General features: G+C 43.4%; 1 protein-coding gene across 6 annotated transcripts in view; it reads right to left on the bottom strand.

The window, feature by feature from the left end:
* Nucleotides 1-20888, bottom strand: part of LOC140729074 (lysine-specific demethylase 4C-like) — a 373937-nt gene that overhangs the window by 296952 nt on the left and 56097 nt on the right. For all 6 annotated transcript variants that reach the window (XM_073048378.1, XM_073048374.1, XM_073048377.1 and 3 more), the window contains 2 exons: nt 12611-12660; nt 6043-6146 (listed from right to left, as the gene is read on the bottom strand). In XM_073048378.1, the coding sequence (XP_072904479.1) occupies nt 6043-6146; nt 12611-12660 (154 nt within the window). The remainder of the gene's footprint in view (nt 1-6042; nt 6147-12610; nt 12661-20888) is intronic.

Here is a 20888-nt window from a genome sequence, read left to right as displayed (position 1 = left end):
TTGTCAAAATATGCATATACAATACAGCTCTGATAGTCATGAGATACAGAAAGACTACGGGAGCTGTTGAAAGAAAAGATGTCAACTCTTCCTCCACCCACTGGCACAAAAAAGAAAACAAAACTCACAAACTCCAAACTCCCCAACAGAAAACAACAATGACAATAGCAACAAATTCCCCACCCCGTGCAGAAAAAACAGCGATGATAGCATAAAATCCCCCTTTCCATGAAGAAAAAACAACAGCATCAAATCTCCCCTGCAGAACAGTGATAATTTTCAAATCCCCCACCCCTACAGAAAAAAGTGCAACAATTCCTGACCCCCTCACAAAAAAGAACAGCGATAGTAGCATCGAAAGCCCCAACCCCCCCCCCCCCGCGCACACAAGAAATTAACAGTTCACCCACCCACAAGAAAGAAAATACAGAAAAACTGAAGGAGACCAATATAATGTACAACCCGATAATCACCTAAATCTCAGAATAATGAAAACATTTTTTCATCAGCAAACAATGAGAGCTAACTCCATCCTTCCGTGAAGGGTGACTCCCCAGCCAGGTCCAAACACCGCCATTTCAACTGCTGACCATCATTGTCCAACTGGCCTCTGTTGGAAGCGATTGCTTACCCACTCTTCATTCACCTCAGTGGCTTCCATAGTCCAGGTCTGAACACTACTGACCTCCTCCTCATTCACCTCAATGCTTCAATCTTCCTTGCCACTTTGAGATGGAGTCGTTCATGATCCTGCACCCCATCTCTGGTCTTTTCCAAGAGTCAACTTGTGTTCTCGGTCCTTTTCAGGTCCCTGTCACTGCTCTCCGGACACAGCAGAGCACTAGATCATTCAATCAACTTACATACTGCACGTCACAAACAAGACAAAAAGAACATTGTTTTTTTGCACATTAGTTGTTCATCCATCCTGTTGGGTACCGTCTCTCATTGATTCTATTATGGCTCTTGGACTTACTAAGTCTATCCACAAGAAAATGAATATCAGGGTTGTATATGGTGACATTTATGTACTTTGATAGTAAATTTACTTTGAACTTTTGAATTCGGTGGGCTGAATGGGCAAAAGACAACAAACTGCAAATACAAAAAAAAAACAATAATAAATAAGCAATAAATACCGAGAACATGTGATGATGAGTCCTTGAAAGTGAGTCTACAGGTTGTAGGAACAGTTCAGTGATGGGGTGAGTAAAGTTAAGTGAACTTATCCCCACTGGTTCAAGAGCCTGATGGTTGGGGGGGGTAATCACAACCGGAATATAGGACCTATATTATAAGTGATAAGTCAACTATAAGTCACTTATAAGTGGCTAATACACTCAATTTCGTTTCTAAAAGGGTTTATCTAATGAATTTAATATTAAACACACAGCGCATATTTTCCTCGCAAGAATATAGTGATAAGTCAATTATAACTCACTTATAAGTAAATGGCATAACATTTTAAGTAACATTTGAATCTTGAACACACAGCACATATTTTCCTCGTATGAACATATAAAATCATTGCAACACACCAGTGAGAGGATAAGGTAAGGGCTGGAGGTCCCCGTACCGGGGCCGCGATGGTCACAGTCTGGAAAGAGCAACCCACAGAGCGAGGAGTGCGATGGGGCGCATGCCTGCCCCCCTTGTAGGTAGGTAGGATCAATCGGCCAACAAAAGTTTGGCTCGAGAGATGACTTTCAGTAGATTGCAGCAAGTTAGCTGCTCTGTTACTTACGAAACCCTGAGCCCAAATTAGGTCGTCTGCGAATATTTTAGCACCAGGTTCCCCACGAACATTCGGTGTGCTAAACAGGTTTAGAGGGGGCACCCATCTGTCCACTCTCCAGGCCAGTAGCAACGGCACTTCTCACCGGTCGTGCAAGGCGGCCGGTTACCCGAGGCCAACCAGTGATCCCTGGCGCTAGGGTATCACTCCGTTGAGGCGACTGATAACCTCGTGTGGGTAATGACTTCACGTGCGTAATGACCTCGCGTGCGTTCAAGTTCAACAGTGGGCATGACAAGGAATGAGGAAAGGTGCTGCTGACTCATTTCGTTTCATATCGCCAAATCATATCATTTCCTCGCAGCCCAGTAGCACATGCTTTGCTTGGTTGGGGACCACTGGTATGGATCCTTTGAATCTTCTGCCAGATAAGAGCAGGACAGAAGAGAGAATGACTGGGATGCGAGCAGCCCTCTATTAAGTTGGCTGTTTTACTGATACAGCGGGAAGTGCAGACGCAGTGAATGAAGCGGAGGCTGGTTGGCATGATGGATGAGGCTGTGTTCACAACTCTGCAATTTCTTGCAGTATTGGGCAGAGAGAGCATCTGCAATACCAGAATTACAAATTTTGACGCTGGGAAAAGAAGGCACCACTCCTAATCTTATAAACTTCTATCAAGTTTCTGCTCAGCCTCTACTGATCCTGAGAAATCAACCCTGGTTTATCCAACCTCCTTATAGCTCAAGCTCTTTAATCCTGACAGTTTTCTCAATTAGAGATCACTTATTCTGGGACACAATTGTGCACATGCTATGCTGGTGCATGTAGTCACACTTGCCGGCTGCCCACAGCACATCCTCACTGATTTGATTTGACATAAACAATGCAGTTCACTGTATGTTTTGGTGTTGCAATGTACAGGTGACAAATAAAGCCAATCCTTTTAATCTTTCAATTCCCCAACTTTGGGAATCTGTGGCCCAGACAACCAGTCTCACTGCACCTATTTCCCCAATCTAAGAGTTGTCTGTTCCCTTCTCTACTTTCAAGCCTTCATTAACAAAAAGGCTCAGCAGAGGATGTACTTATTATGGCAGTAGCTAAAATTCCATTTTCCCCAGAACATACTGTATAGGAGCAATTCTACTCGGCCATCATAGAGAGTAACCTCACATCAGTCATCACTGTCCAATTTGGTCCAGTATCACAACATCCAAAAACTATGGTGAACTGCCAGATTATAAGAAAAGGATATTGACTGCAGTCTACCTATGTGTCCAGTACATAAAGTGGACAGGAAAAATCACTGCAGACACTACCCACCCTGTAAACTGCCTTTTCCAAAAGGTTCCTTCTGGAAACCACCATAGAGTTATTAAAACAAAACCACACCATCTTAAAAGTTTCTTCCCTCAGACAGTTATTCAGATCAACCATTCTAATTATCCCCTGTATCTATTAACTTGCTGTTTACATTCTAAATACATTCAGTGACCACTTTTTAGGTACACTTGCTCGCTAATGGAGATATCTAATGAGCCAATCATGTGGTAGCAACTCAATGCATAAAAACATGCAGACATGGTCAGGAGGTTCAGTTGTTCAGAACAAACATCAGAATGGGAAGAAAATGGGATCTAAGTGACTTTGAGCGTGGAATGATTGTTGGTGCCAGACAGGATGATTTGAGTATCTCAGAAATTTATGATCTCCTGGGATTTTCATACATAACAGACTGAAGTGTTTACAGAGAATGGTGTGAAAAACAAAAAAAAATCTAGTGAGAGGCATATCTGTGGGTGAAAACACCTTTTTAATGAGAGGTCAGAGGAGAATGGCTAGACAGGTTCAGGCCAACAGAAAGGCCACAGTAGTTCAAATAACCACCCATTACCACAGTGGTGTGCAAAAGAACATCTCTGAAATCACAACACATCGAAGCTTGAAGTGGACGGGCTACAGCAGCAAAAGACCACACTGGATTCCAGTCCCATACCTAATAAAGTGGCCAGTGTGTGTAAATACTGATATTTAAGTACTTATGCACATTTTATTCCATATCCATACTTAAGTCTCCAACTTTATCTTTTATATCATATATGTCAAACTCAAGGCCCGCAGTGGAATTATCTTTGGCCCGCGAGATAATATCTAATTACTATTAAAGCTGGCCCCAGTAATCGAAGCGCCTATGGCGTATGATATGGCTAATGCTGAGTTTATTCAGGTACCAGGTTTTCAGGGTTTTTAGTGTTTATTCGGCAGTCTTCTTCATAAGAAACGGAATTTGTAAAGTGAAACACTTTGTAGTTATAGCACAGACTGAGACACATGAGAGCAGGCTGAAAAAATAGAGGCAACGAAAGCTGCGTTCACACGCGTCCAACTGATCCGGCCCGCATGAAGCTGCATTTTACTCAATCCGGCCCGTGACCTAAAATGAGTTTGACACCCCTGTTTTATATAGTCTCTTATAATTGTTGAATGTTTTTGTTGCACGTCATGACAACACACCATAGCAAATTTCTAATACATGAAACTATATGGTGAATAAGGTTGATCCTTAATCCTTCATCCTTCTTTGAGATTAATTCTTATTCTTCTAGAATGCTGAGTCTGTACTATTGTTAAACCATGGGTCAGATTTTACATTTAATCACAGTGCTTTGAGTGAAAGGATTATTGGGAGACGTCCTGAATAAAGGAAAGCACAGATCACCAGAATTTCTAATCTGACAGTAAATTAATGGGTGGAGCAGTTTGGCTCCAATCAGCAAGATGTCCTTTTTCAGATTAACTGCCTCCACATCTGAATAACAGGTAGTTTATAAATATAACTCTGTTCCATTTCTTGAAAATGTGTTTTATAACCTCCAATGTATTTTTTGTGAGGTGTAGTGTCTATCACAAAGTAGTGAGCAATTCAGAAACAAAATCAAATTAAATAATATTGAAAGGCCTAGATGGAATGGACGTCAAAGATCATGGGGACAAGGCAGGAGAATGTGATTGAGGGAGATAATAAATCAGCCATGATCAAATGGTGGGCAGACTTGTTAGGCCAAATAGCCTAATTCTATATAGCCTCCTATATCATACGGTCTTGTGGTCTAAAATCAGCTGATTTCAGACACCAAAAATGCATTACAACTTTCCTTCAAGATCCCACATATTCATTCAATTGCATCTAAATAATCTGACATGTCAAATTATAGTTAGTTCAGTTAATATTCTTCACCTGCTCTATTCAAATATATATTCAACTTATTTATTAAATCACAAAATTTAAAACCTTTATTACAAAGTTAAAACCAAATAAATGTTTGCAATAGGTTAAAACTATTACTTACATAAACTGGCACAAGCATATCAAGAGTACAATAAACCATTTTGTTAGCTCACTGACATAAGATACTCAGATTAGCAGTGCTTGAATAATTTGGAAAAAGTCAATGCTTACTCATCTGTGAAATTTTGACTTTGTCACATAGCCTTTGGAATTTAAAGTTCTGCCATTATCTTTTAATCAAATTAGCTTGCCAATTTTGCAGTTAAAACAGAAAGAAACAAAGACAAGATACTAAGAGGAACCATAAACAACATTTTCTATATAGCAGAATCACATTAATTTTGAAATTTTCCAGCTACAGCTGCAAAATTCAGTCTCATCTGTGCAGGAAGTCTGAATACTGTTGTATTTGGAATTAAGGTTGAAACTCAGAATATTTAACTTTCAACTATTCTTTCACCTTGGGAAAAATGCTGTTAAGAGCATTCTGCTAAAATAGTTAATATCTGAATCCTCCATATTTCAATTTGAACAAATAATGATCACATCCAAATAAGTAAGTATTTTTATAAAACTTGCTGTTCTCAAATCCTGTTCAATAACTGTCAATAAGAAAATGCAACAGCTTATTGGAAAAGAATAGCTCTAAAAAAAATCTTTTCATTAAATCCAAACAATAGGTATTTTTGCTTGAAAGTGTGAGGATTACATTGTGTGACCATCATACAAATGTATTTTACAGCATACAATTTGAAATATAACATACAAACAAAAGGCTTTTAAACTTAATTTTAGTCTGAATCAGCCTTTGTTAAAACCCACAAATCAGAACACAAACTAAAAAGTCACTTAAATATGACTCTCTTTAAATATTTCTTACTACAAATAGGTAGCACATATTTAAATATAGAAAATTAGAATTCAGTGTTGTCCAATTCCAGATAAATGAAAAACTCTTCAGAAAGAGATATTTCGTTTCTACTACCTTCATATGTACTGCATTTTATTTCAATACCTTGTCAAAAGGAATCCCATACTTCTTTAATATTGATGGAGATATAAGGGTCATCTTGTGACGTAGGAAAGCATCACATCCTTGTGAACTACTTGGAAAGAAGCCTGTAACAAATATTTTACAAAGTATTTACTTCAATTGCATTAAATTAAACAGAAGTGATATTTTGCAATAGAAAGGAATATGCTGCTGGGATATTCAAAGACCACACTGAAAAAAATCAACTGCAGGTATTTCAATAACCAATATTTCAAGTTATTTTACAGCTTTAGTTCATAGAGTAATACAATTCAAATTGATTTCCATTATTACCTCTCTCGGCATGTTCTACTCCTTTCCCTGCTGCACCAAAAAATGCATCAAATTTACCCTAACAGATCCACCAAAAAGCTTTGGATTGCGGCCTCAAAAGTACTGCAATTTAACACTATGAAATACTGTACTGAAAACTTTGACACTTCATATTTCACTAACTTTTATGAAAGGTTGCCGAAAGATCAGAATCAGGTCCAAAGATTCATTCTTACAACAGTGAAGGGCTACACGTGCATTCTTTTACTGATATCAGATTTTAGATCTGTATCCCTCTTCACTGATTATTATGATAGATGACTTAGATTTTGTTTCCCCACCTTTCTTCTACCCAAATCTCACCAAACAGTTAAGAATACCAACATTGGTATGTTAGAATACCAATGTTGTATAACCATACAGGAACACATACTTAAGACTACAATGAGAAATCTCAAATCACTATTACCATTATGCCCATGAAGAAATGGAAAGCAAAACGTAAGAAAAAGTTACAGCATTTACACATAGAAGAAGCTTTATCTTTATGATAAAATATGTTAGCCAACTGATTTTAATACAAATTAAAGTTGGAGGTACAGAGTCATTATGGTAAGTAAAGATCAAATGTTGAAACAGGATGAATGTAGAGTTTCAATCGCTTCTTTTAACTTCCAACAACCAAAATAATGCCTGTAGCCATGAAATTAATTGTTCGATATTGTGCTTTGATTGGCAAGGTGGCATAATGAGATCCTACTTTCCGTGAAGTTACACTGATATGGACAACACACTTCAACTACATAATTCACATAAACTGTAAAAAGATAAGAAAAAATACCCAATTCATATTAAAAACCAATATGTAGCTTTTGGTTTTCTCCTTTTCTTACCACCCCCAGATGGACAAGACACAGCCAGCCCATGGACCACAACGCTCCTCACTTGGGAATCTCTGCCACAGCAGAGAGGTACGTGTCTCAATTAAAACAAAGTCTCCAGTTGCTTAGGTGGGATTGTGAATTAAGAAGTACAGCCATTTGGAGTATATAAGAGGGAAATACTCAGAAGATTTAACAGTAGAGACTTTATCTTTGGTTTTGACTTGAATGTTGGTAGAGAATTATGCTGTTCATGGCAAAAGGTTTGCTGGTTAACCTCCAAATCCTGACAAAGCTGGGTATCATCCCACTGGCTTATATGGCATAAAAACGTTTGATTTGCATTCTTGTAGATTAACTTGTAATGCAGTGAGTATTTTAAAATTCATGGGATATTGCTTGGATCAAAAATCCAAAGTCATCATGACATACAGAGCTATAAAATAATTTCAATATCATTAAGCTGCCATGTATCCATATACATCAGTGACAATTGCCTGAAATATAATTAGGCATAAATAGATTGATGCTCATAAGATTTTTAAGAGTAACTATGCTGTCAACAAACTTTAGTTTTTATGTCCATAATTATGTACATGATTAAATACATCAGCATCTGGCTTTACAGGCCCTCTAAAGCAATTGGAATTGTTGCTCTAGTTCCACATGCAGATAAGGATGTGCATCAACACATCATATTAACTTAAAGCCAATGAATCCTTCGATGAAAATTTCCTTGGGTCAATATTTATTGCTATTTATCTACATTTACATTTTTCACTGAAAATTACTTCCTGGGCTGTCTTTTTTCCATATTACATTAAACTCTGACATGTCCAAATACTATCATTCACTATCCAGCACCACATTAGAACAGCTTCTGGGGCCTATCCCTGGGCAGCAAGTGGGCCAAGAATTTTACTAGCTGCAGATTTGAAAATAAGCTGTGGAATGAGGTTATTTTTGGCTAAACAACATTTCATTTCGCTTCAAGTTTGTCAAGCCCAGCATCCTAGTCAATCCTCAAAATGTTCATATCAAACATATACTGTTAACAAAGCAGACTGACAACTGTTATTTTAATTCTTATTTGTTTATCTGAGTAGAAATGGAGCATAATAGTATGGAATCAACAATGTTTCTCTTAAAATGCAGCAGCATATAACTGACTGATCCATTCAGATGATAAATAAGATTGCTCTAAACAATTGCTTATGTCAGACTGTCTTTCAGTATTAATTCCTAGTTTAACAAATTATTTTGATTTAAATAAAAAGGGGATGGGGAGAAGAGAGAGGGAGGGGAGAGAGGGAGAGAGGCAGGGGGATTGAAGCTGATTAATTAGTTTTAAGGGATGATGGTATTGAATGCCGAGCCATAGTCAATTAAGAGCATCCTGATGTATGCATCTTTGTGGTCCAGATATTCCAGTTGACTGAAGAGTCAATGAGATGGTATCCATTGTGGACCTGTTGCTCCAGTAAGCAAATTGGAGTAGATCCAAGTTGTTTTTCAGACAAGAGTTGATATGTTTCATCATCAACCTTTCGAAATACTTCATCACTGTGAATGGAAATGCTACTGGATAATAGTCATTGAGGCAGGTTACCATTTTCTTCTTAGGCACAGGTATAATGAAATCTGCTTGCAGCAGGTGGGTACCTCAGACAGCCAAAGTGAGTGGTTAAAGATATTGGTGATCACTCCCATCAGTTGATTAGCACACGTCCTTGGTACTTGGCCGGGTACCTCGTCTAACTGGATGCTTTTCGTGGCTTCACCCTCCTGAAGATCCAAAGGATCATTGAGGGCTGTGGGAATTTGTGATGGTTCCTCTGTGTTTTGCCGATCAAAGTGAACACAGAAGGCATTCTTTTTTGGTCAGCAACATCAACACAGTACATAATACTACAAATGTGGCCTCATCAACTTCTTGTACAACTACAACATAACTTTCTAGCTCCTGTACTCAGTGCCCTGACTGATAAAGGCCGGCATGCCAAACACCTTCACCATCCTATCTAGCTATGACACTGCATTCAATGAACTGTACACATGCACTCCGAGGTCCCTCTGTTCTATAATACTTCCCAGGGCCTTACCATTCACAATGCAAGTCCTACCTTGGTTTCAACTCCCAAAATGGAATACATTTATCTGGATTAAAAACCATTTGCCAATCCTCAGCCCACATACCTAGCTGTTCAAGACCCACCCCCCCTGTAATTTTTCATAACCTTTTACATTATCTGTAACCTACCATCTATTACAATATAACCTGCAAATTTACCTTGTACCTTGTACATTCACATCCAAATCATTTATAAAAATTGTAAACAACAAAAGTCCCAACACCAATCTCTGTGGCAAACCACTAGATGCAGACTTCCAGCCTGAGAAACAACCCTCAACCCTCACCCTCTGCTTCCTACCGCTGATCTAATTATGAATCTTATCAGCTAGCTCCCCTGGATCCCTTACAACCTGATCATATGGAAAACACACAAACTCCACACATTCAACACCCAATTTATCCAAGATCTCTGGCACCATGAGGCAGCATTACTGTGCTGCTCCTGAGTTTTAATTCATTGGTACATGTAAAGTATCACTGTATACAAATTGATCAGAATCTCCTGTATTACCCGAAAGATATAATTTTAATAAGTATTTCATGAGCAGTAAAGAATAACGGGAATATTCGAGGACATTTTCAACCTCTCACTGCTATGAAAAGAAGTTCCCACTTACTTCAAAAAGGCAACAATTATACCAGTGCCCAAGAAGAATAATGTGGGCTGCCCTAATGACTATTGCTCAGTAGCACTCACATCAACAGTGATGAAATGCTTTGAGAGGTTGATCATGACTAGACTGAACTCCTGTCTCAGCAAAGACTGGGACCCATTGCAATTTGCCTATCGCCACAATAGGTCAACAAAGACACAATCTCAATGGCTCCCCAAACAGCTTTACAGCACCTGGACAACACAAAACCTATGTCAGGATGCTGTTCATGGACAGGAGGAGGAGGAGTATAGGAAACTGATACAGGACTTTGTGATATGGTGCAACTCAAACTACCTGCGTCTCAATATCACCAAGACCAAGGAGATGGTGGTGGACTTTAGGAGATCTAGGCCTCATATGGAGCCAGTGATCATTAATGGAGAATGTGTGGAGCAGGTTAAGACCTACAAGTATCTGGGAGTACAGTTAGACGAGAAGCTAGACTGGACTGCCAACACAGATGCCTTGTGCAGGAAGGCACAGAGTCGACTGTACTTCCTAAGAAGGTTGGCGTCATTCAATGTCTGTAGTGAGATGCTGAAGATGTTCTATAGGTCAGTTGTGGAGAGCGCCCTCTTCTTTGTGGTGGCGTGTTGGGGAGGAAGCATTAAGAAGAGGGACGCCTCACGTCTTAATAAGCTGGTAAGGAAGGCGGGCTCTGTCGTGGGCAAAGTACTGGAGAGTTTAACATCGGTAGCTGAGCGAAGGGCGCTGAGTAGGCTACGGTCAATTATGGATAACTCTGAACATCCTCTACATAGCACCATCCAGAGACAGAGAAGCAGTTTCAGCGACAGGTTACTATCGATGCAATGCTCCTCAGACAGGATGAAGAGGTCAATACTCCCCAATGCCATTAGGCTTTACAATTCTACCGCCAGGACTTAAGAACTTTTTAAAAGCTATTATTAATGCTTTTTGAGATAGTGATTTAGATGCATATCATATTTTTTACTGAGTTAAGTATTGTATGTAATTAGTTTTGCTACAACAAGTGTATGGGACATTGGAAAAAAGTTGAATTTCCCCATGGGGAAATTCAACTTATCTATCTATCTATCTATCTATCTATAGCTCAGCATTTAATACCATCATTTCCACAATCCTGATCGAGAAGTTGCAGAACTTGGGTCTCTGTATCTCACTCAGCAATTGGATTCTCGACTTCCTAACCAGAAGACCATAATCTGTGCGGATTGGTGATAACACATCCTCTTCGCTGATGATCGTCACTGGTGCACTTTAGGAGTGTGCGCTTAGCCCACTTCTCTACTCTCTCTATTTCCATGACTGTATGGCGAGGCATAATTCAAATACCATCTATAAATCTGCTGACGATTTAACCATTGTTGGCAGAATCTCAGATGGTGACGAATGGGCATACAGGAGTGAGATATGCCAACTTGTGGAGTGGTACCACAGCAACAAATTGGCACTCAATGTCAGTAAGAAGAAACAGCTGATTGTGGACTTCAGGAAGAGTAAGAAGAAGGAACACGTAACCAATCCTCATAAAGGGATCAGAAGTGGAGAGAGTGAACAGTTTCAAGTCTCTAGGTGTCAAGATCTCTGACAATCTAACCTGGTCCCAACATATTGATGCAGTTGCAAGACAGCAGCTATACTTTATTAGGAGTTTGAAGAGATTTGGCACGTCAACAAATATACTCTAAAACTTCTATAGTTTTAGAGCATTCTGACAGGCTGCATCACCTTCTGGTATGGAAGGGCTACTGCAAGGACTGAAAGAAGCTGCAGAGGGTTGTAAATCTAATCAGCTCCATCTTGGGTACTAGCCTACAAAGTACCGAGGACATCTTCAGGGAGCAGTGTCTCAAAAAAGCAGCATCCATTATTAAGGACCTCTAGCACCCAGGGCATACCCTTTTCTCACTGTTACATCAGGTGGGAGGTACAGAAGCCTGAAGGCACACACTCAGTGATTCAGGAACAGCTTCCTCCCCTCTGCCATCTGATTCCCTAAAAGACATTGAATCCTTAGACACTACCTCAAATTTTTAATATACAGTATTTCTGTTTTTTGCACTTTTTAATCTATTCAATATATGCATATTGTAATTGATTTACTTGTTTATTTATTCTTACTATTTTTATTTTATTTATTATTTTATGTATTGCCTTGAACTGCTGCTAAGTTAACAAATTTCATGTCCCCTGCAGTGATAATAAACCTGATTTTGATTCTGAACATGAGGTCTTGAAAGGTGCTATAAACTATAAATTTATCTAACGTCAAAGAATTGTAGATGCTGAAAATTAGTAATAAAAACAAGAAATACTGGAAATATTCAGCAAGTCAGGTGGCATTTGTTGAGTTAGACAATTAACATTTCAATTTTGATGAAATGTCATTGACCTGAGACATTAAGCTCTGCTTCTCTGCCCGCATACACTGATCAACATTTTGAGTACAATCTCAGCTTTAATTTCAAATGCATCTGTGTATTGCTCCACAAGATTTATTCTATATATTTTTAACATACTAATTATATTTCTGTATTGAGGTAAATCTAGCTATAAAATCATACTTAGATAACTGAGAGAATGCATTCCAGTTTAAAATTTGATGCTTTATATTGCATTACCTTGTGCGAGTCGCTCCAGCCTTTTCCCATGCTCTGGAGGTACTGCGTACCTGAAAATGATAGCAAGGAATATCAATTCAACCTGCACCAGAACGTAATTTTTGATGTGTCACTTCACACAAACAGAAAAACTTCCTTGGATATAATTAAATCATATACAGTAGATTCCAGTTAATTGGGCCACATTGGGACCAGTACATTTTGGCCCAATTAAGTAGCTGCCCTAATAAGTCAAAGTTTCACAGAAAGAGTTGAAAAGGTATAAAAAAGACAAACAGCCATTTAACTGAGTAACAAACCATGTATTTAACTGAAATACTGAACAAATTATAACATTACCAATACTACTACAGCATAATAAAATTGTGTTAACTCCTAATAGTTATCGACAGAGGAATTCATCCAGTGTACTCTGCTGTGTTCTTTTAATTGACTGTGAATGAAGAAAATAAGCACACAGTGCAGATAATAGTCTGCCTTCATACAAGGCTATCAATGACTGCATCCTCCAAATCTCCATTTTTATTATAACATTCAAGATGATTATCGATACCTTCAAATTCTTCGTAGTCCTTAACTTGTTTCACTACTGGCCATTTCTGGCATCTCGAAGTCTGAATGCTTGAAACCACAGTGAGCAAAACAGTTCTATACAGTCGGCCCTCCTTATCTGCGGGGGATTGGTTCCAAGACCCCCCCCCCCTCGCGGATACCAAAAAACGCGGATGCTGAAGTCTCTTATTTAAACTGAATCAGTGTGGTGGTCTTTAGGACCCAGCGGAACCCCGGACTTTATTTAACATGTTCAGTGAGGTGCACATTAGGACCTGGCATTGCTCTGAATCCGTGGTGTTTCTGTTCACGAAAATAATCACAATCGCGATTGAAAATAAGGTGGAAGTAATAAAGCGATCGGAAAGAGGTGAAACACCATCGGTCATTGAAAAAGCGTTAGGCTACAGTCAATCAACGATCGGAACAATTTTAATGAAGCATGTGAAAGGCCCTGCCCTGATGAAAGCTACAATTATTACTAGGCAACGCAGTGGTTTAATTATTGAAATACGTATGTTTCTTAAGTGTTTTATATGCATAGAAAGGTAAAATACATACTATATACTAAGAAAAACGTTTGACTAACTGACGCTAAATAATACAGGATGTACCTGTTCCGACCTCAAATCCGACTTAAAGATGGACTCAGGAACTGAACTCATTCATAACCCGGGTACTGCCTATACTTAAGTCATTTCTAGATTACTTATAATACCTAATACAATGTAAATGCTATGTAAATAGTTGTTTTACTGTATTGTTTAGGGAATAATGACAAGAAAAAATAGTCTGTACATGCTCAAACAACGAGTGCTGGAGAGAAAACTTCCGGGTTTTCCCAATCCATGGTTGGTTGAATCCGTGCATGTGGATTCCGCGGATAAGGAGGGCCGACTGTATTGTCTTACTGCTTATTTCTCTCCATCTTTCAATTACAAAAATTACTGCTTTTTGAGCATAAGTACACACAACTGATGCTGTTTGAATCACAAACAAGAGAAAATCTGCAGGTGCTGGAAATCCGAGCAACACACACAAAATACTGGAGGAACTCAGCAGGCCAAGCAGCAGCTATGGAAAAAAGTACAGTTAACGTTTCGGGCCAAAACCCTTTTGAAAACTTTTCACTCTACGCATGCTGTAGTCACACAAGTGCACGTGTCTAGCACTAGTTCGAAACTATTCAGGAAGTTTCCTGTCCCAATTAAGCAATTCCAAATAAATGTAGGAAATCCTGGCTATTTTCTCAATTTGTTTTGTTCTTTAAGAATTGTCCCAAATAAGTGGCTGCCCCATTTAACAGATGGCCCAATTTCACAATTTCTATTATCTGCTAACATGGCTACAAAGAACTTTACCAGTCAGTCAAGCTGTAAACTTCCTGATGCAAATCTCCACCTCTGCGTGGTTACAATTTATGTAACATATATTTCCAAAACAGTTGCTTTAAAATGGGTTGCCAGTACATATTGACCCAGATGTTACCAGAGTGTTCCACCTATTTCACATGGAATTCTCGCCACTTACAAATGGAACAAATATGATTATTCAGTTTCAATAATCTGTTAATTTGAATGGGGATTTTATAGCTGCAAGGAAGTTAGGACATTTTCTAATTATCTATATACTACTAAAACTCTCATCATCTATCTATCTGTTTGTCTGTGACTTCCAATTAGCGCAAACGGTGCATTACAGTGGCACTTGTTTTTGGCTAAATTGACTTAAAATGCGCAGGAAAAGTTCGGGGTTATATATTCGTATAAAATTGCTCATTGGCCAAAATCAACAACCTTGCTTTCACCTGAGAGCCAATCCACCATCATGGAAATTGGGACGCAACACGACGACACATGTGTACGGCCAGCCTCAGCAGCGACACAACGACGCATGTGCACGGCCAGCCTCAGCAGCGACACAACGACACATGCGTACGGCCAGCCTCAGCAGCGACACAACGACGCATGTGCACGGTCAGCCTCAGCAGCGACACAACGACGCATGTGCACGGCCAGTCTCAGCAGCGACACAACGACGCATGTGCACGGCCAGCCTCAGCAGCGACACAACGACGCATGTGCACGGCCAGCCTCAGCAGCGACACAACGACGCATGTGCACGGCCAGCCTCAGCAGCGACACCATGACACATGCTCACGGGCAGCCGCAGCAGCGACACAACGACACATGTGCACGGCCAGCCTCAGCAACGACACAACGACGCATGTGCACGGCCAGTCTCAGCAGCAACACGACGACACATGCGCACTGCCAGCCTCAACAGCAACACAACGACGCATGTGCACCGCCAGTCTCAGCAGCGACACAACGACACATGTGCACGGCCAGCCTCAGCAGCGACACAACGACACATGTGCACGGCCAGTCTCAGCAGCGACACAACGACACATGTGCACGGCCAGTCTCAGCAGCAACACAACGACACATGTGCACGGCCAGCCTCAGCAGCAACACAACGACACATGCGCACTGCCAGCCTCAGCAGCAACACAACGACACATGTGCACTGCCAGCCTCAGCAGCAACACAACGACGCATGTGCACGGCCAGCCTCAACAGCGACACAACGACGCATGTGCACGGCCAGCCTCAGCAGCGACACCATGACACATGCTCACGGGCAGCCGCAGCAGCGACACAACGACACATGTGCACGGCCAGCCTCAGCAGCGACACAACAACGCATGTGCACGGCCAGTCTCAGCAGCAACACGACGACACATGCGCACTGCCAGCCTCAACAGCAACACAACGACGCATGTGCACCGCCAGTCTCAGCAGCGACACAACGACACATGTGCACGGCCAGCCTCAGCAGCGACACAACGACACATGTGCACGGCCAGTCTCAGCAGCGACACAACGACACATGCGCACGGCCAGCCTCAGCAGCAACACAACGACACATGCGCACTGCCAGCCTCAGCAGCAACACAACGACACATGCGCACTGCCAGCCTCAGCAGCAACACAACGACGCATGTGCACTGCCAGCCTCAGCAGCAACACAACGACGCATGTGCACGGCCAGCCTCAACAGCGACACAACGACGCATGTGCACGGCCAGCCTCAGCAGCGACACAACGACGCATGTGCACGGCCAGCCTCAACAGCGACACAACGACGCATGTGCACGGCCAGCCTCAACAGCGACACAACGACGCATGTGCACGGCCAGCCTCAGCAGCGACACAACGACGCATGTGCACGGCCAGCCTCAACAGCGACACAACGACACATGTGCGCGGTCAGCCTCAACAGCGACACAACGACGCATGTGCGCGGCCAGCCTCAACAGCGACACAACGACGCATGTGCGCGGCCAGCCTCAGCAGCGACACAACGACGCATGTGCACGGCCAGCCTCAGCAGCGACACAACGACGCATGTGCACGGCCAGCCTCAGCAGCGACACAACGACGCATGTGCACGGCCAGCCTCAGCAGCAACACCAAGCGGAGCAAAAGGGCAGGGCAGCTCTATTTCGATTCTCTCACAGGTTGCCCCAGCGGGTCACCCTATTGTCTAGTTTGTGTTAAAAGCAATATTTGTAATAATTTAAATGGTTTTCTGCATGCAAGGTGTCTTGTTTTTAATTTTACTTTTTATATTGATTTTGTTTCAAAGTTTTTGAATCCCAGAGAAGTTTCTTGGGTGGGCCTGGTTACAGCCCACGTTTTACTTTGTGCAAGAATAAACATCACAAGCAAGCAGGAACAGGAATCACCACCAGGCCCCTCGAGCCTGCTCACTTTTCAACACGGTCATGGCTGATATACACCAGTCTCAACTTCAATTCTGTGCCAGTTCCCCGCAATTTTCTATATCTCAATCTTTCAAATACTGTACTTACTTATTTTCAACTTAAATATATCTAACGACCTGGCCTCACGACCCTCAGAGGAAGAGATTCACCACTTTCTAAGAGAAGAAATTTCTATGTAACTCAGTTTTAACTGACAAACCCCTTATTTTGCAGCTATGTCCCCTTGTTCATGACTCTCTCACTGAAGAAAAGATTACCATCTACTCATTAAGATCTTATACACTTAAATAAAGGCACCTCATCTGATAGACAATAGACAATAGGTGCAGGAGTAGGCCATTTGCCCTTCGAGCCAGCACCGCCATTCAATGTGACCACAGCTGATCATCCACAATCAGTACCCCGTTCCTGCCTTCTCCCCATATCCCTTGACTCCGTTATCTTTAAGAGCTCTATCTAGGTAACTCTTTCCTGAAAGCATCCAGAGAATTGGCCTCCACTGCCTTCTGAGGCAGAGCATTCCATAGATCCACAACTCAATCCATCTTTTAAACTCCAAGGAATAAACACAAAACCCTTAAACAGAATCATCCCAGGAAATGGCCTAGTTAACCTCCTTTAGACTACTGCTAAAGTAACTGCATCGTGTTTTAGGTAAGAGGACCTAAACTACGCACAGTATTCAGGTGTGGACTCACAGACACCCTGTAAACTTGTAACAAAACCTCCCTATTCTTAAATTTCATAATAAGGCAAACAGCATGTTGGCTTTTCAAAGTTCAAAGTAAATTCATTATCAAAGTACATGCTACTATATACACCTTCAGACTCATTTTCTTTCAGGCATTTACAGAAAAATACAAGAAAATTTTGCAAAAAACCATACACAAAGACTGACAACCAATGGTTGTTTCCAAAAGAAGAAAATCTATGCAAATAAAAATAAGACTGATAATGAGTTGTAAAGAGTCCTTGAAAGTGATCTATATATCCCAGAATCAGTTCTAAGCAGTAACTATTTATTGAACATGTTGCAATTCATGCACTTATAGTGACGTGCAAAGCGCTATGAAAGAAACACACGGAGGCAGAAAGAGCTGAACTCGGAATGGGTTTACTGATTCAAACTCGCGCGCTTAAATCCCCCCTCCCATGGGTCCCTGCAAACAGCGGGGCGGACATGACGTCAGACCATCCCCGGAAGGTCCGCCCCAAGCGGGCCGCGCGTCTGCCTGCAGCACCCGATGGCAGTTCGAGCCCCATGTGTGCGGACCGCCAAACCACCCCCCCCACCCCCCAGAAACATCTATCGGGGGAGTGGAGCCCCCACTCTGTGTGGCTTGCCTGGGTGGCCGGCCTCGCTGGCACGGTGCGGGTACCCTCACTGGTTGCTCAATGTCCAAGTGTGCCGGTTTGAGGCCGTCCACTGTAAAAGTCTCTTCCCGGCCACCCACTTCCACAACACATGTGGTTCCATTGTGCCGGATCACTCTGAAGGGTCTGTCGTATGGCCGCTGTAGAGGTGACCTGTGCATGCCCCAGCGAATAAAAATATACTCACAGTCTCGGAGGTCTTTAGGGGTGAAGGATGGCGCGGGACCATGCCTGGAGGTCGGGACCGGTGCTAGGGTCCCTACCTTGTCCCGCAGCCTCATTAGCACCGCTGCTGAAGTTTCGTCCGAACCTCAGGCCTCTGGAACAAACTCGCCCAGGACTGTCATGGGGGCGCCCAGGTCCTCCTTGGGGGCTGTGCGGATGCCCAGTAGGACCCAGGGAAGCTCATCTGTCCAGTTGGGGCCCCTGAGGCACCTCATCAGGGCCGACTTGAGATGCCGGTGGAATCCCTCTACCAAACCATTGGACTGGGTATGGTACACTGTGGTGTGATGCAGCTGGGTGCCCGGGAGCTGTGCCAGTGCTGTCCACAAACCAGACGTGAACTGCGCCCCTCTGTCAGAGTTGATGTCTGTTGGGAAGCCGAACCTGGCGATCCAGTTTGCAATGAGTGTCCTGGCGCAGGACTCAGTGGACATGTCTGCGAGCAGTATGGCTTCCGGCCATCTGGTAAACCTGTCTACCATGGTAAAGATATACCTGGCATTACGGGAGACTGGCAGGGGGCAGACGATGTCCACGTGGATGTGTTGGAACCTCCTTTGCGTCGGCTGGAACTGCTGGAGGGGAGCCTTCATGTGCCGCTGGACTTTGGCAGTCTGGCAGTGTACGCAGGTCCCGGCCCAGTGTCCGACCTGTTTGCGCAAACCGTGCCAGACGAATCTGTCAGCTACCAACTTGATGGATGCCCAGATGGACGGGTGGGCCAGGTCACGGAGCTTGTCGAACACCTGGCATCTCCATGCCGCTGGAACCATGGGTCGGGGTTTGCCGGTAGACAAATCACACAGGAGTCGATCCACTGCCGGGCTGATGGAGAAGTCCTCCAACTGGAGCCCTGAAACGGCGGTGCAGTAAGCCGGAATCTTGGGGTCCGGCCGTTGCGCTTCTGCCAGTGCTGCGTAGTCTACTCCTGTGGACGAGATGCCTACTGAGTGGAGGCAGGGGCGAGACAGTGTGCCGGCAACGACGTTGTTCTTCCCTGCGATGTGGCGGACGTCCGTGGTGAATTCAGAAATAAAGGACAGGTGCCTCTGCTGCCCAGCCAACCATGGGTCCAATACCTTGGCCAGTGCGAAGGTGAGGGGCTTGTGGTCCATATACATGGTGAACTCCCTTACCTCGCGGAAGTACCAGAAATGCCAGATAGCCAGGTAAAGCGCTAGCAACTCTCTGTCGAAGGCGCTGTACTTCGCCTCTGGTGGCCATAGGTGCCGGCTGAAGAAAGTGAGTGGTCGCCAGTGGTCCTCAATGAGCTGCTCCAGGACTCCGCCAACTGCCGTGTCGGAAACGTCGACTCTCAGGTGCACTAGGAGGGCCGCCTTCACTAACCCCTCCTTGGTCTATTCGAACGCCTCCGTGGACTCCACAACCCATGCCACTTCTTTGGCCTTGCCGGCCATCAGGCTGAATAAAGGTCTCATGATGCGGGCCGCCGCTGGCACAAACCGATGATAAAGGTTGACCATCCCTACGAACTCCTGTAGGTCCTTGACCGTGCTGGGCTTGGGGAACTGGCGGATGGCCTGGACCTTGTCCAGTAGGGGAACTGCGCCATGTCGGTTGACTCTGTGGCCCAAGAAGTCGATCTCCGTCAGCCTGAACTGGCACTTCACCGGATTGATTAGCCAGTCCGTGGTCGCTCAGGTGTTGGCAGAGCTGGCGCACATGTGCCAAATGCTCTTGGTATGAACTGCTGGCCACCAGGATATCGTCCAAGTAAATGAAAACGAAACCCAGGCCACGTCCCACCGAGTCCATGAGCCTTTGGAAAGTTTGGGCTGCATTCTTGAGACTGAAAGGCATTCTCAGGAATTCGAACAAGCCGAACAGGGGGATGAGGGCTGTCTTGGGCACGTTGTCGGGATACACTGGGTTCTGATGGTATCCCCTGACCAGGTCGATTTTGGAGAAGATGGTCACTCCGTGCAGGTTCGCCAAGAAGTCCTGGATGTGGGGTACCAGGTACCTGTCGGCGGTTGTGGCGTCGTTGACCCTTTGGTAGTCTCCGCAGGGCCTCCATCCTCCTGCTGACTTGGGCACCATGTGCAGCAGGGATGCCCACGGGCTGTCTGAGCGGCGTACGATCCCCAGCTCTTCCATCTTACGAAACTCCTCCCTGGCGAGGTGGAGCTTGTCAGGTGGGAGACTGCAAGCTCGGGCGTGCAGCGGCGGGCCTTGCGCGGGGATGTGGTGCTGCACGCCGTTCTTGGGGTCGGCCGTGGAGAACTGTGGGGTGACTATGGAGAACAGACTGGCGAATTCATTACCCGAGAGGGTAATGGAATCCAGGTGGAGGGCAGGTAGCTTGGTTTCTCCGAG

Source organism: Hemitrygon akajei, chromosome 6, assembly GCF_048418815.1.
Source record: "Hemitrygon akajei chromosome 6, sHemAka1.3, whole genome shotgun sequence".
In the NCBI taxonomy this organism is placed as follows: Eukaryota; Metazoa; Chordata; class Chondrichthyes; order Myliobatiformes; family Dasyatidae; genus Hemitrygon; species Hemitrygon akajei.
Note: the sequence above shows the minus strand (reverse complement) of the source record. Positions and strands in the feature narration are given on the sequence as shown.